This window comes from Schistocerca gregaria, chromosome 9 (genome assembly GCF_023897955.1).
Source record: "Schistocerca gregaria isolate iqSchGreg1 chromosome 9, iqSchGreg1.2, whole genome shotgun sequence".
In the NCBI taxonomy this organism is placed as follows: Eukaryota; Metazoa; Arthropoda; class Insecta; order Orthoptera; family Acrididae; genus Schistocerca; species Schistocerca gregaria.
In genome coordinates, this window is record NC_064928.1 from 186508605 (window position 1) to 186522631 (window position 14027).

At 41.2% G+C, this 14027-nt stretch overlaps 1 protein-coding gene across 1 annotated transcript in view; it reads left to right on the forward strand.

The window, feature by feature from the left end:
• The window catches only part of LOC126291492 (odorant receptor 22c-like), a 115639-nt gene extending 101910 nt beyond the window's left edge, over positions 1-13729 (forward strand). The window contains exons 6-7 of the mRNA XM_049985000.1: positions 1149-1304; positions 13673-13729. Coding sequence (XP_049840957.1) covers positions 1149-1304; positions 13673-13729 — 213 coding nt within the window. The remainder of the gene's footprint in view (positions 1-1148; positions 1305-13672) is intronic.
• The last annotated feature ends 298 nt before the right edge of the window (positions 13730-14027 follow it).

Here is a 14027-nt window from a genome sequence, read left to right on the forward strand (position 1 = left end):
TGACTGTTAGCAGAATATGGAATCTGTGGGTTCAGGAGGGTAATACGGAACGCCGTGCTGGATCCCAATGGCCTCGTATCACTAGCAGTCGAGATGACAGACATCTTATCCGCATGGATGTAACGGATCGTGCACCCACGTCTCGGTCCCTGAGTCAACAGATGGGGACGTTAGCAACACAACAACCATCTCCACGAACAGTTCGACGACGTTTGCAGCAGCATGGACTATCAGCTCGGAGACCATGGCTGTGGTTACCCTTGACGCTCCATCACAGACAAGAACGCCCGCGATAGTGTACTCGACGACGAACCTGGGTGCACGAGTGGCAAAACGTCATTTTTTTGGACGAATCCATGTTCTGTTTACAGCATCATGATGGTAGCATCCGTGTTTGGCTACATCGCGGTGAACGCACATTGGAAGCGTGTATTCGTCATCGCCATACTGGCGTATCTCCGTGATGGAATGGGGTGCCATTGGTTACACGTCTTGGGCACCTCTTGGTCGCATTGACGGCTCTTTGAACAGTGGACATTACGTTTCAGATGTGTTACGACCCGTGGCTCTACCCTTCATTCGATCCGTGCGAAACCGTACATTTCAGCAGGATAATGCACGACCGCATGTTGCAGGTCCCGTACGGGCGTTTCTGGATACAGAACATGTTCGACTGCTGCCCTGGCCAGCACATTCTCCAGATTTCTCATCAATTGAGAACGCTTGGTCCATGGTGGCCGAGCAACTGGCTCGTCACAATAGGCCAGTCACTACTCTTGTTGAACTGTGGTATCGTGTTGAAGCTGCATGGGCAGCTGTACCTGTACACGCCACCCAAGATCTGTTTGACTCAATGCACAGGCGTATCAAGGCCGTTATTACGGCCAGAGGTGGTTGTTCTGGGTACTGGTTCCTCAGGATCTATGCACCCAAATTGGGTGAAAATGTAATCACATGTCAGTTCTAGTATAATATATTTGTCCAATGAATACCCGTTTATCATCTACATTTCTTCTTAGTATAGCAGTTTTGATGGCCAGTAGTGTTGTTTGCAAAAAATGACACAATCAATACGAATATAATTCTTTCCCCGTATTTTCCTTATAATGTGCGGCCATTCTAATTTGCATGACTATTTTGCCTTTCAGGGAGAGGCACTGGTAATGGCAGCGTATGACAGCCTCTGGTACACTGTGGGCCCCCGCATAGGACGGGCCATCCGGATGGTGATAACACGAGCGCAGGTGCCGCCTGTCCTCACCGCTGGACATCTCTACCCCATCACCAGGCCCACCTTCGTGTCGGTGAGTTCACGCTGATGCGCTAAGCTGTGGGGAATAGTGGAGTATGAGCTGTCTGGCTGGTAACCATGTAGGTCCAGGCACCGACAACTCACACAGCTGAACAGATCTTGCCTATCACCTCGCCCTCTTTACTGTGTGCCTGTTGTGTTGGATTTGCCATCTGGCTGGTGATAACACGAGCCCTCATGCTGCCACTTCTCACTGCGGGACACTTTTACCTGACAAATTGGACCACCTCTGTCGTGGTGACTCGGCATATACACAAGCTGAATAGTAGGTCCCTGTATTACACACTCCAGCTTTCTGGAGACAATAAAGTGCATCGAGGTGCAGCCACATCTCTCTTCTGAACACCTCTGCCCCTTCACCACATCAATGAGTCCACACATAAACAAGCTGACCCATGCCTATTTGCATTAGGTAGGCTATCTGGCTGTTGGTTATTCTTGTCCAGGTGCTACCACTTAACTCTGCTAGAAACCTAAAACCCAGCACCAGACTATCTTCATTTCAGCGAAACCACTTCTGGACAGTACGAACGGATGTCGCTGTTGGTATATCTATACTGCAAAACACTATCTAGAAAGCCTGTACTTGTCTCCCATGGCGACTAGAAGTTTGAAATTTCGCTTAAAGCCGCAAAAACATTGCTCCCTACGAAGTTAAGGACGCTTCAAACATCAAGCTGTTGATGTACATGGAAATGAGGCCAGAGCTCCAAAGTTCATGTGAGGTGGAAGCCGGGTTAATGATGTGACACTGACAACAAATTTGACACCTTGCGATGGACATTGGAGCTCTGACGCACAGCATTCAAATCACACGGTTTTCTTGTATGTGCACAGAAAAAGATATCAGATACTCTGCCATTCAAAATAGATACGCAAAGGCCGTAGAGGGTGGCGTAAAGGGCTTCAGTGAAACCACCCCTTTCCTCTGGACGTTGATCCCCAAACATATCGCGGTCCAGAACTACAGGTCACAGTGTGATGAGCAACAGCACGATGTTCTTGGCAACCTTTGACACTGGTGACACCCCTTGGACGATTCAACCCTTCTCGAAGGATATGATCCCACATCTCTGAAGTGCAGTTACATCAGTATCTTTTGCTCTGGTGTACAAAACTATTCTACAAAATTTGAAACTTATTCGAAGCAGCAGAGGTGCTTATGCCTATGCAGCCCTTCTGTTTTGCACCCTCCTGTGGCGTGATCACATTGATATGTGTGTGAATAAAACGGAAAACGGTCCTTCTAAGATTCCCCCAATGTTATTACACCCTATATGCCAACCGTCTGCCTTTTTCGAGCACATTAAAAATGTACTTGTGCATGCATACTAGCAAGTGCTACAGAAGTAGCGTAGCCCACCTGTATGAACCTGGGATTCCCACATGAACTGTGTATTATACCAGTCGAACACAGGTTAACTGTGACTACATAACTATGTGAAAATAAACTAAGACCTCATAGAAAGGATCCAATGACATTTTTTCAGCTCATTGGTAATATAGAAAACTTATGTGTCTCACATCTGTCTTTAGTAGAGGAATATAAATACTGCTTACCCATTTTTGTAAGTATACTTGTCTTCTTCTTCCATATAGGGCGAAGGTTATATATGTTCCGGCTGCAGGTGATGTTCTGATTATTTAGCACTCCATCTATGGCAAGGACATCTCTGATCTCTCTACCAGCAATGGTGTTCAGCAATGTTTGCTTCTCGAATCTGAGATCCTCCTTTCTTCAAATATGGGTTTCCACTTCTCTGTTATTATATACAGAAAAGACATTACGTTCTTGCCAAGGAGTCAGGAAGGCCACATACACTATGTGATCAGAAGTGTCTGGACACCTGGCTGAAAATGACTCTGAAGTTCGGGGCGTCCTCCATCGGTAATGCTGGAATTCAATACGATGTTGGCCCACCCTTAGCCTTGATGACAGCTTCCACTCCCGCAGTCATATGTTCAATCAGATGTTGAAAGATTTCTTGGGGAATGGCACTCCTTACTCACGGAGAGCTGCACTGAGGAGAGGTATCGATGTCATCCTGTGTGGCCTAGCACGAAGTCGGCTTTCCAGAACACCCCAAAAGTGTTCTATGGGATTCATATCAGGACTCTGTGCAGGCCAGTCCATTACAGTGATGTTATTGTCATGTAACCACACCGCCATAGACCGTGCATTATGAACACGTGCACGATCGTGTTGAAAGATGCAATCGCAATCCCCGAATTGCTCTTCAACGGTGGGATGCAATAAGGTGCGTAAAACATCAATTTACGCCTGTGCTGTGATAGTACCAGGCAAAACAACAAGGGGTGCAAGCCCCTATATGAAAAACACGACCGCACCATAACACCACCGCCTCCGAATTTTACTGTTGGCTCTACACACGCTGGCAGATGGAGTTCACCGGGCGTTCGCCATACCCACATCCTGCCATCGGATCGCCACACTGTGTACCGTGATTCGTCACTCCACACGACGTTTTTCCACTTTTCAGTCGTCCAACATTTACGCTCCTTACACCAAGCGAGGCGCCGTTTGGCATTTACCAGCGGGATGTGTGGCTTATGAGCAGCCGCTCGACCATAAAATCCAAGTTTTCTCACTTCCCACCTAACTTTCATAGTACTTGCAGTGGAGCTCATGCAGTTCGGAATTCCTATGTGAAGGTCTGGATAGATGTCTGCCTATTACACATTACGACCTGTCGGTGGTCTCTGTCAGTCAACAGACGAGGTCGGCCTGTACGCTTTTGTGCTGCACGTGTCCCTTCGCGGTATTCTTCACTATCATATTAAACAGTGGACCGAGGGATGTTAAGGAGTATGGACGAGTACATACGTATGATACAGGAACACCCAATCACCTGAACACGTTCTAAGTCCGTGAGTTCCGCGGAGCTGCCCATTCTCTGACTATGTCCAATGACTACTGAGGTCGCTGATATGGAGTACCTGGCAGTAGGTGGCAGCACAATATACCTAACATGAAAAACGTATGTTTTTGGCGATGTCCGGATACTTTTGATCACATAGTGTATCTAATCTTTTGAAACAGTCAACAATGAGAATATTCTACGGACTGAGTCAAAAACAGCTGCCTATTCTGTGCGCTTTTAATTATTTGCATATATGAAGTTCTAAGAGAAGGACGAACAAAGCTTGGATATGGAAGAAAGGACGTGATTTTTTCATACACTTTGCAATTTACAGAAATAAGGTAAACTATCAACTTAATATGAAAACTGGAGATCACGTGGTAGACGAAGTTATGCATTTTCAATATCTTGGAAGCAAACTTGCACTTAGTGGATGAAACAAGCAGGATGCTTACACAGGTAGAGAAAGGAATTTACTTGAAACCTAAGAAAATCCGAGTCTAATAACTGTTAAAAACAGATTATCTGAACGCAGGGTAGTGGAATAACAAAACTGACATAAGTAGGGGAACTGTCACTTCTTGTGAGGAATAGAAAATTAGACAAGTTCATTTCTGAAGGACGGTGCAATGCGAGAGAGATATGTAACTAAGATTTCCCAGGCCAAGCATACCTATAAATAAAAGAACTCCCTGTTGAGAGAAAATTACTACGGCGAAAGAGAAGATATTGTATACACAAATTATTCAAACTACATTTGTCTTTGGAGCAGGGCATTGACAATGACACAAGCAAATTACAACAATTAGTGGCTGTGGAAACCGAGGAGAAGTTGTCAAATACTGAGACTATGACGGAATTGCTAATGAAGAAACTAAAATGGTAATTATGGCAGAAAAAGACGTGCATGAATAAATAAAGGAGCATGGATTGAAACAGTATGATCAGCAGAAATGAGTGCGCCAGCATCATTGGGGAAGGAGAGTATGAAAATAGTACCCATAAGAGGTGTGGAGAAAACAGGTGATGTTAACAATGAAAGAACTTACACAAGACAGAGATGCTCAGAAAACATTGTTCTAGAAATGCTTGAAAAGACTGTAAAAATATTAAGACATATTTCAAAGCATCTGAAAAAGGCACGTATAATTAAAATATTGGTCAAATATTAATGTAGCTACCTACACTTGATTGCAGTTTGTTTGATCTTGCAGGCAAATCCATTATGTTACAACAAGTGTTGCCAAGGAATACAGGCAGAGCAATGATACCACAAGGCAAGACGATGGGATGCAGGACATACAGTGGCATTTTACTGCCTATTAAAATAAAACAGTCCATCTCTGCCCAGTATGTCACCAATTACTAAACTGAAACAGTCCACCACATGTCAGTATTTTGATGGCAGTCAAAACTAAACAGCAATCTCCATAGCCGTTCTCTTCCACTTGTCACCAGCAACGTTCGATCTTCAAATCACACTTGGTGCTAGGTACAATGGGCGTTAAAATTGACTATTTGCGCATTTAAAATATCTATGTTATGAATCAAAATACACGTGACACCAACACTGATCTAACTCATAGGTTAAGCTCATTAGACAATGCACATAGTTCGATCATTGTACCACAGTTGGATGAAGGCACAATGCCGCACAAAAATAAATATATACATGTCCAAATCATCTACATTACTGCTGTATAAAACACGTGTTAACTGAAATAATGTGTCAGCTACATGGAGAGTGCAGTTATTGTGTAACTCACACTTGACACACAAAAATGATTGTTGACTCCCATAATAAGCGCTACAATGGAATTTACTTACCTAAATTGTCTGTATTATTACTATAGAGAACACTTGTAAGCTGAAATAATGTGTCAAGAACAGGAAAAATACTAGTATTGTGTAAGTAACTCCTGATGACTAGGACTTGTGACTGTGGAGTTTCAACTTAGGTGCCACAGTGATATTTCTTCGTCTGAAGTGTTGTATAGCAGTACAGTGTCAAAAAAAGTGATGCTGCAATGGTTGATACTTCATCTTAGGCCTAAATGAGTCTACGCTCAGAAACCAATTCACCAGGAAATATTTTGAAGTGGGAAGAAGATAAAGCATCGTGAAAAATATAATTAATCTTATTGAGTATTAATATAGCTTTCTTATACTGCTTTTAATCTGGGACGTATCTGTGGTAGCAAGTTTATCCATTGACGACACATTTTCCATCACTTTATCACATCAAAATGTAATAAAAATGGCGCTTTTTCATGAGGGATTTAGTGCACTGCATCAGCTAAACTGCATATTTTCGTAACATGGAAGTATAATCTCTAAATGTCGCAACTGAACATTTAAACGGTACCAAAATAAAATTGTCTTGCATCAGCCAAACTGCAATTTTCGTAACACGGAAGTGTAATCTCTGAATTCCCCAACAGAACATGTAAACGCTACAAAAATAAAATTGTCTTTATTATTTATCAATACACATAAAGATTTCTTCTATAACAGTACAAAAAACAATGGCATACTGTCATAACTACATTGTTTTACAACATTTAAAAAATGCACATGGCTCACATATTCTTACTACTAATATCACTAACAGGTTAAGCTACGCTTGCCGTCCAAAATAGTTTGATCTTTCTACCACACTCTGAAGAAAACGTAAAATATGTAAGGAATTTCTTCTGTAACAATACGAAACGCTAGCGCTCTAACTTACATCTTAACCTGTATTTGTCGACAAGAGTAGGCAAGTCATTGTGCCACACTTAGTGCTAGACACAGTGAACTAAAAGTTGAATAATATGTCCATATGCAAATTGTTTTATTGTTACATTTTGACATTAAACTGTACCTGACCATATGATCATAACTTTATCAGATGTGTTACATTACAGTAAATTGTATATACCGGGTGACAATTAGTCAATAATACGAAAAAATCATAAATTAGTTACCAACTACGGCGTGGACACACTTTACTTGACATACAAACGTCACTACAGTTTTCTGATTTAGGTTATGACATCTTCGGTATGCCTTCCATCATTGGCGATGATGTGTCGCAGACGAATAGCGAAATTCTGCATGACTCGCTGAAGTGTCGGATCACCGATGCTACGATGACCTCCTTATTGGTTGTTTCAGCTGAGCAATGATTTTGGGGTTGTTGCTGTACACCTAGCCTTTAATTTAGTCCCACAAAAAGGAGTCGCACGTGCCTGGATCTGGAGAATACAGTGGCCAGTTGAGGCTCATGGCAGTGGCCTCTGGGTACCCCATTCCCAGAATGCGGTCCCCATAGCGCCCCTGCAGGACATCAACCATTCTCCTGTCTAGTTGAGGTCGAGCTTCGTCTAGTATGAACCACATCTTGTCAAAATTACGGTCACTTTGGATGATGGGGATGAAATCATCTTCCAAAACCTTCACGTAACGTTCGGCAGCCACTGTGCCATCAAGGAATATCGCACCACTTATTCCGTGAATGGACATCGCACACAACACAGTCACCCATTGAGCGTGAAGAAACTTCTCGATGGCGATGCTGATTCTCAGTCCCCCCCCCCCCCCCCCAAATGCGTCAGTATTGCTTATTGACAAACCCATCCAAATGAAAGTGGGGTTATCCATTAAACCAAACCTTACGCATGAGCATACAAATTGCTATCATGCCCCGCGGCCAACAGTGCTGTCTGAATGTCCCAAATCAAACCGTTCAAAAGTTATGACCATTTTATTTCATATAGTTCAATAATTGTCATCTTGCATGTTCTTCTAGCGACAGATTTGTGTAAATCATTGTTTGATGTAACTACCATTGTCAGGCTTTGAGGGTGTATAGATTTTTGTCATTGAGTTTTGGTATATGCTGTACTGTATTTTTGTATTGTATACGCCTGCTTTCTTTAAAGATCTGCAAATAACTTTTTACATTGCCAAAACAAGTAATGCAGTAATGCATTAACATAACGATCTTGACAAATAAATAGAAAGTTTTCATAAGAAGGTTGGATGGTTGGGGAGGAGACCAAACATCGAGGACATCGGTCCCATCGGATTAGGAAAGGATGGGGATGGAACTCGGCCATGGCCTTTCAAAGCAACCATCCCGGCGTTTGCCTGAAGCGATTTAGGGAAATCATGGTAAACCTAAATCGGGATGGCGGCACGCGGGTTTGAACCGTCATTGTGCAGTGTTAATAAGAAGACTGTAGTATATATGCACTAAAGAGGCAAAGAAACTGGTACACTTTCCAAATATCGGGAGCATGCAGAAGTGTCGCTACACGACGCGGCATGGACTTGATTAATGTCTGAAGTAGTGCTATAGGGAGCTGACACCGTGATCCTGCAGGGCTGTCCATAAATCCACAACAGTTCGAGGGCGTGAAGAACTCTCCTGAACAGTACGTTGCAAGGCATCCCAGATATGCTCTATAATGTTCATGTCTGGTGAGTTTTGTGGCCATCGGTAGAAGAGAGTTCCTGGAGCCATTCTTCACGTGTGGGATGTCGCATTGTTCTGCTGGAATAGTCCAAGCCTGTCGGAATTCATAAAGGACATGAATAGATGCAGGTGATCAGACAAGTTGCTTACGTACGTGTTACCTGTCAGTGTCGTACCTAGGCGTATCAGGAGTTCCATATCACTTTAACTGCTCACGCCCCACACCATTACAGAACCTCCACCAGCTTGAACAGTCCCCTGCTGAAGTGCAGAGTCCATGGATTTACAGGCTTGACTTCGTGTCAGTAAACGTCCATCCGCTCGATAAAATATGAAACGAGACTCGCCCGACCAGGCAACATGTTTCCAGTCATCGACAGTGTTGAAAGGCCCAGGCGAGGCGTAATACATTGTATCTTGCAGTCGTTGAGGGTACACGACTCGGCCTTCGTCTCCGAAAGCCCATATCGATGACTTTTCGTTCAATGGTTCGCTCGCTGACACTTGTTGAGGCGCAGCATTGAAATCTGCAGTAATTTGTCGAAGGGCTGCACATCTGTCACGTTGAACGGTTCTCTTCAGTCGTCGTTGGTCCCGTTTGGGATTTGAGGTCCGCCAGTTCCGTAATACACTGTTTTCCTCAGTACCCAATCATATTGCTTTACCACTGTACCATCGTCAGTGTGTTTTCGTTTTTATTCATTCTGCAATGTGAACATTTTTGTTACATAATTATAAAATTATATGCATTTTTAGTTCAAACAACAGATCGTTTCTTTTTGTAAATACCTTTACATTTGGTGAGCATGAATTTTCTGGACTACTTTTGTGTTAATTATTACAGGTAGCTTTCCCCTTCACGATGAATATAGCACAGTATACAATCCTAAAATATTACTGTAGTTTTCCCCACTTACACGTATTAGCCTAGTGACCTATTTATACCGACACAATGTGCAATTCAGAACAAACCTTATTACGTAACAAATGTGTTCACTGAGGATGACATGACACGTTCCTTAATGTATAAGATGGAAAAGAACGGTTTACTACCCCTGTTAAGCTAATTAAAATATTAGATTAAGTCAAAATAAAACAAATTGCATTACCATGCAAAACAGTAGGTGTTATAAATCACATGTTAGGGGTACTTTTGGGGTTTAAGTTTGAGAAAAAAAAAATCGTCAGGTATCTGAATACCTTTCCATTTGAAGTCAGACCAATACTTTCTAAGTATTTTTAATGCTTCCATACTGCTAATACCGTTAATTTTTTGTTTATTTTTGTGCTGTTCTACAATATCCATTTTTGAAATGGATCTTTATAAAATATTATTAGATGGTCAGCAGGTTAGTTTTTAGTTGTAAGCAGTGTTCAAACACAATATGAATTACGCTCATTGTAATACCTTGCCACATACATTTACGTAGCTGTTTCATAGTATAAATACAAATTTGTATTTACGATGGCAATTATTGACGGCTTCACGTAAAGTGTTGTTATAAAGAACTTATGGCAACGGGTACTGCATATAATACAGACGAGTTACACGTCGTGTGTGTCCCATATGTCGGGTGTTAAAAAAATGTGTCGAATATTTCGAAACGTTTTACTGTGTAACGCGCCCGTTCCTCTGAACAAGAGATGATAGCTCTTAACGTATAAGGTTTAGAGCTCACGTTTTCTGGACTTTTTCTTGTATTGGTGGTTACTACCGCCTCTCAAAATTTTCAACACTTTCTTTTTACCTCCCTATATATCCATGACATTCCAGCTGTAGCACTGCCTATGACAGTAAAATAATAAAATGTATGGTACCAATTTCGATCATCTTAGGATTAACGTACCTCCATAAGCCCCACGCACTGTTCCTGTGATTGTCTTGTGTGTGGCACAGTGACAAAGCTGACGACCTCTAAGGTGGCGCACTACTTCGTTGTGGAACTGCTGCAAAATTATCGATGAATTTTTTACCTTATGCTGAATTCACAGTATTTTCCATCGCAGATATTTTGACGATCGAACAGCTGACACATGTCCTGTATTCCCGGTGTCATGCACCCTGTATAAAGGTTGATGAATGACGGTATTTGTACGTACACAGAGAGTGGTGCTTATTTTGTTCTTTATTTTTATTTTGGAGGGGCTGCATTCAGGCTGTAAGTCCATCTCAAACGGTGGTATAAGTTATTGTTCTGCCTTCATAAAACTTCTGTAGAAGTTCTTTCGAAATTTTACTTTGATGTCGGATGTGTTTTCTGCGTGTTCTCGTCGTGCTACAGCTGAGATAGTGTTATTTCTATTTACATTATCTGAAAACATAGTAATACATTATGCGACTGCTAAAGATGGACCCCCTCCAAGTAAAAATAAACAACAAAACAATCAGTCTTTTCTATTGTAATTAATCTTGCATCCTCGGAACTTTCGTTCTTCAATTCAGCTGTTCTATTCCGTATAAATTGCAGCCTGACTTGAATTAATTTTTGTACTTAAATTATATATTCCATATCTAAAAATAATTTTGTGTATATATGATCACCAAACTCTATTTTTCTGATACTGTAATTTTATTTTTCATATCGATTCATTTAGCAACATCGATCCTGAATCAGGAAAATTAGGAACCATAACTGTTAAATGAGTCAAAAACCAATTTACGACATCAATATTATCGTGCTTCAGTTTTCATATTAACAAAATTCCTGTTTCCATTTTTAAATTTTCTAATTTTACTGTCAATGATTCAGTCGAAAATTATACAAGGACGTGAAACTGATAGCTTTTATATTGTCAAAATTTGCAACCTTCATTATTATTATAGGCTGCATGAAAGTTAACATAAATAATTATTTCCAGAAACTTTAAGTAAATTATGCCTGGAAAGTAATTTCAACCAAGATATCATCATCATCATCATTTAAGACTGGTTATGCCTTTCAGCGTTCAGTCTGGAGCATAGCCTCCTTATAAATGCCTCCATGATCCCCTACTCAGTGCTAACATTGGTGCCTCTTCTGGTGTTAAACCTATTACTTCAAAATCATTCTTAACCGAATCCAGGTACCTTCTCCTTGGTCTGCTCCGACTCCTCCTACCCTCTACTGCTGAATCCATGAGTCCCTTGGGTAACCTTGCTTCTCCCATGCGTGTAACATGACCCCACCATCTAAGCCTGTTCGCCCTGACCGCTACATCTATAGAGTTCATTCCCAGTTTTTCTTTGATTTCCTCATTGTGGACACCCTCCTGCCATTGTTCCCATCTGCTAGTACCTGCAATCATCCTAGCTACTTTCATATCCGTAACCTCAACCTTGTTGATAAGGTAACCTGAATCCACCCAGCTATCGCTCCCATACAACAAAGTTGGTCGAAAGATTGAACGGTGCACGAATAACTTAGTCTTGGTACTGACTGCCTTCTTGCAGAAGAGAGTAGATCGTAGCTGAGCGCTCACTGCATTAGCTTTGCTACACCTCGCTTCCACTTCTTTCACTATGTTGCCATCCTGTGAGAGTATGCATCCTAAGTACTTGAAACTGTCCACCTGTTCTAACTTTGTTCCTCCTATTTGGCACTCAATCCGTTTATATTTCTTTCCCACTGACATTACTTTCGTTTTCTAGATCTATAAACATAGATACAGTTCCCTGTTCCACTCATAATAAAGGAGAAGTGTTATGAGTGGAACAGGGAACTGTATCTATGCTTTATAGATCTAGGAAAGGCATATGACCGGGTTCCTAGGAGGAAGTTATTGTCTGTTCTACGAGATTATGGAATAGGAGGCAAACTTTTGTAAGCAATTAAAGGTCTTTACATGGATAGTCATGCAGCAGTTAGAGTTGACGGTAAATTGAGTTCATGGTTCAGAGTAGTTTCAGGGGTAAGACAAGGCTGCAACCTGTCTCCACTGTTGTTCGTATTATTTACGGATTATATGTTGAAAACAATAGACTGGCTGGGTGAGATCAAAATATGTGAACACAAAATAAGCAGTCTTGCATATGCGGATGACTTAGTTGTGATGGCAGATTCGATTGAAAGTTTGCAAAGTAATATTTCAGAGGTAGATCAGAAATGTAAGGACTATGGTATGAAGATTAGCATCTCCAAAACGAAATTATGTAAGTGGGAAAGAAATATAAACGGATTGAGTGCCAACTAAGATACGCATAAAACATTCATTTGAACTATATCCAGTTCTGGAAGCATGTGGAAGCTATGCATGTAATATTTACAGAAATTTTAGGCTCCAAACACGCCTCAATACTTTCAGTTCTTGAGGAGATTGGTCAAAGTAACTATGGCGTTATTTGTGTTGTGTTGAAATATTTCCCAAGGCATTTACTTAGCAAGTGGTGTTGGGGAAAATGTATAGAAGTTATGCATAAATACTGATGTCAGAGAGCAACAATATTCCAGCGACATTTACTGAAACAAATTCCTTGAATTTATTAGTTGGAAAGCATAAACAGGAACCAGCATCCTACACAACGAAACAACTATAGCAAGATAAGTAACATTTATCTGCTAATATAATGTTTCTGTCTTTATGAAACGTTATAAACGTTGACAAATATTTTTTAATAATAAGTTCAAAGTAGGATATTTACTTCCTGTTCATCTACGAACATTTTAATAGTCATGGATATGTAACATTATAGTATGGACATACAAACGGTGCCACTAACCAGCTAACAAAAGTGTGTAGTAAGTTTCTGCAGCTAACGAAAGTTGGTCTCTTTAGTCACTCGCTGTTACCATTGATTAGAAAATGATGCACTGAGGATCTAATATAGCTTTATAATAAATATTTCACCATAGCTCTTCACGATGACGTAAAGCAGTAATTGTAGAATACATTCCAAACTAAATATGAACAGCTCAAGGCAGCATGGAATCATTAATAGCTATTTACCTTTAGCAACATGAAAAGTCCAAATTTTTTAGCAATGTACGCTGTTACTCTTTGGGCTAATACCCGAATGCTCAGAATTACGTCTTTATTTTGCAGCTCGTGAACGCAGCCTATTCGTACTACGCCCTGCTCAGCCAGATGCAGAACAAGTGAAGGAGCGCTGCGAACGCCGGAGGAAGAAACTCACACTTGTACTGTTTATGTCTCGCTTTATAATATCTGCCACAATGCTTTCTAATAAGGCTGTAAATCTTTCGAATGAATCTGAACTTACACATGGTGCCTCATGACTTGAGTGGACAGCTAGTGGATATGATATACTCCACAAGGCCGCTCAGTGTTTCGTCAGGCAATAAGTATCTTCTCAGCCATAGTTTGAAAGTCTATCGTGCACGTTAGAGTAGAGACAAGCATAGATGCCGAACCATTTACCATTTTTCTCAGTCAGTTC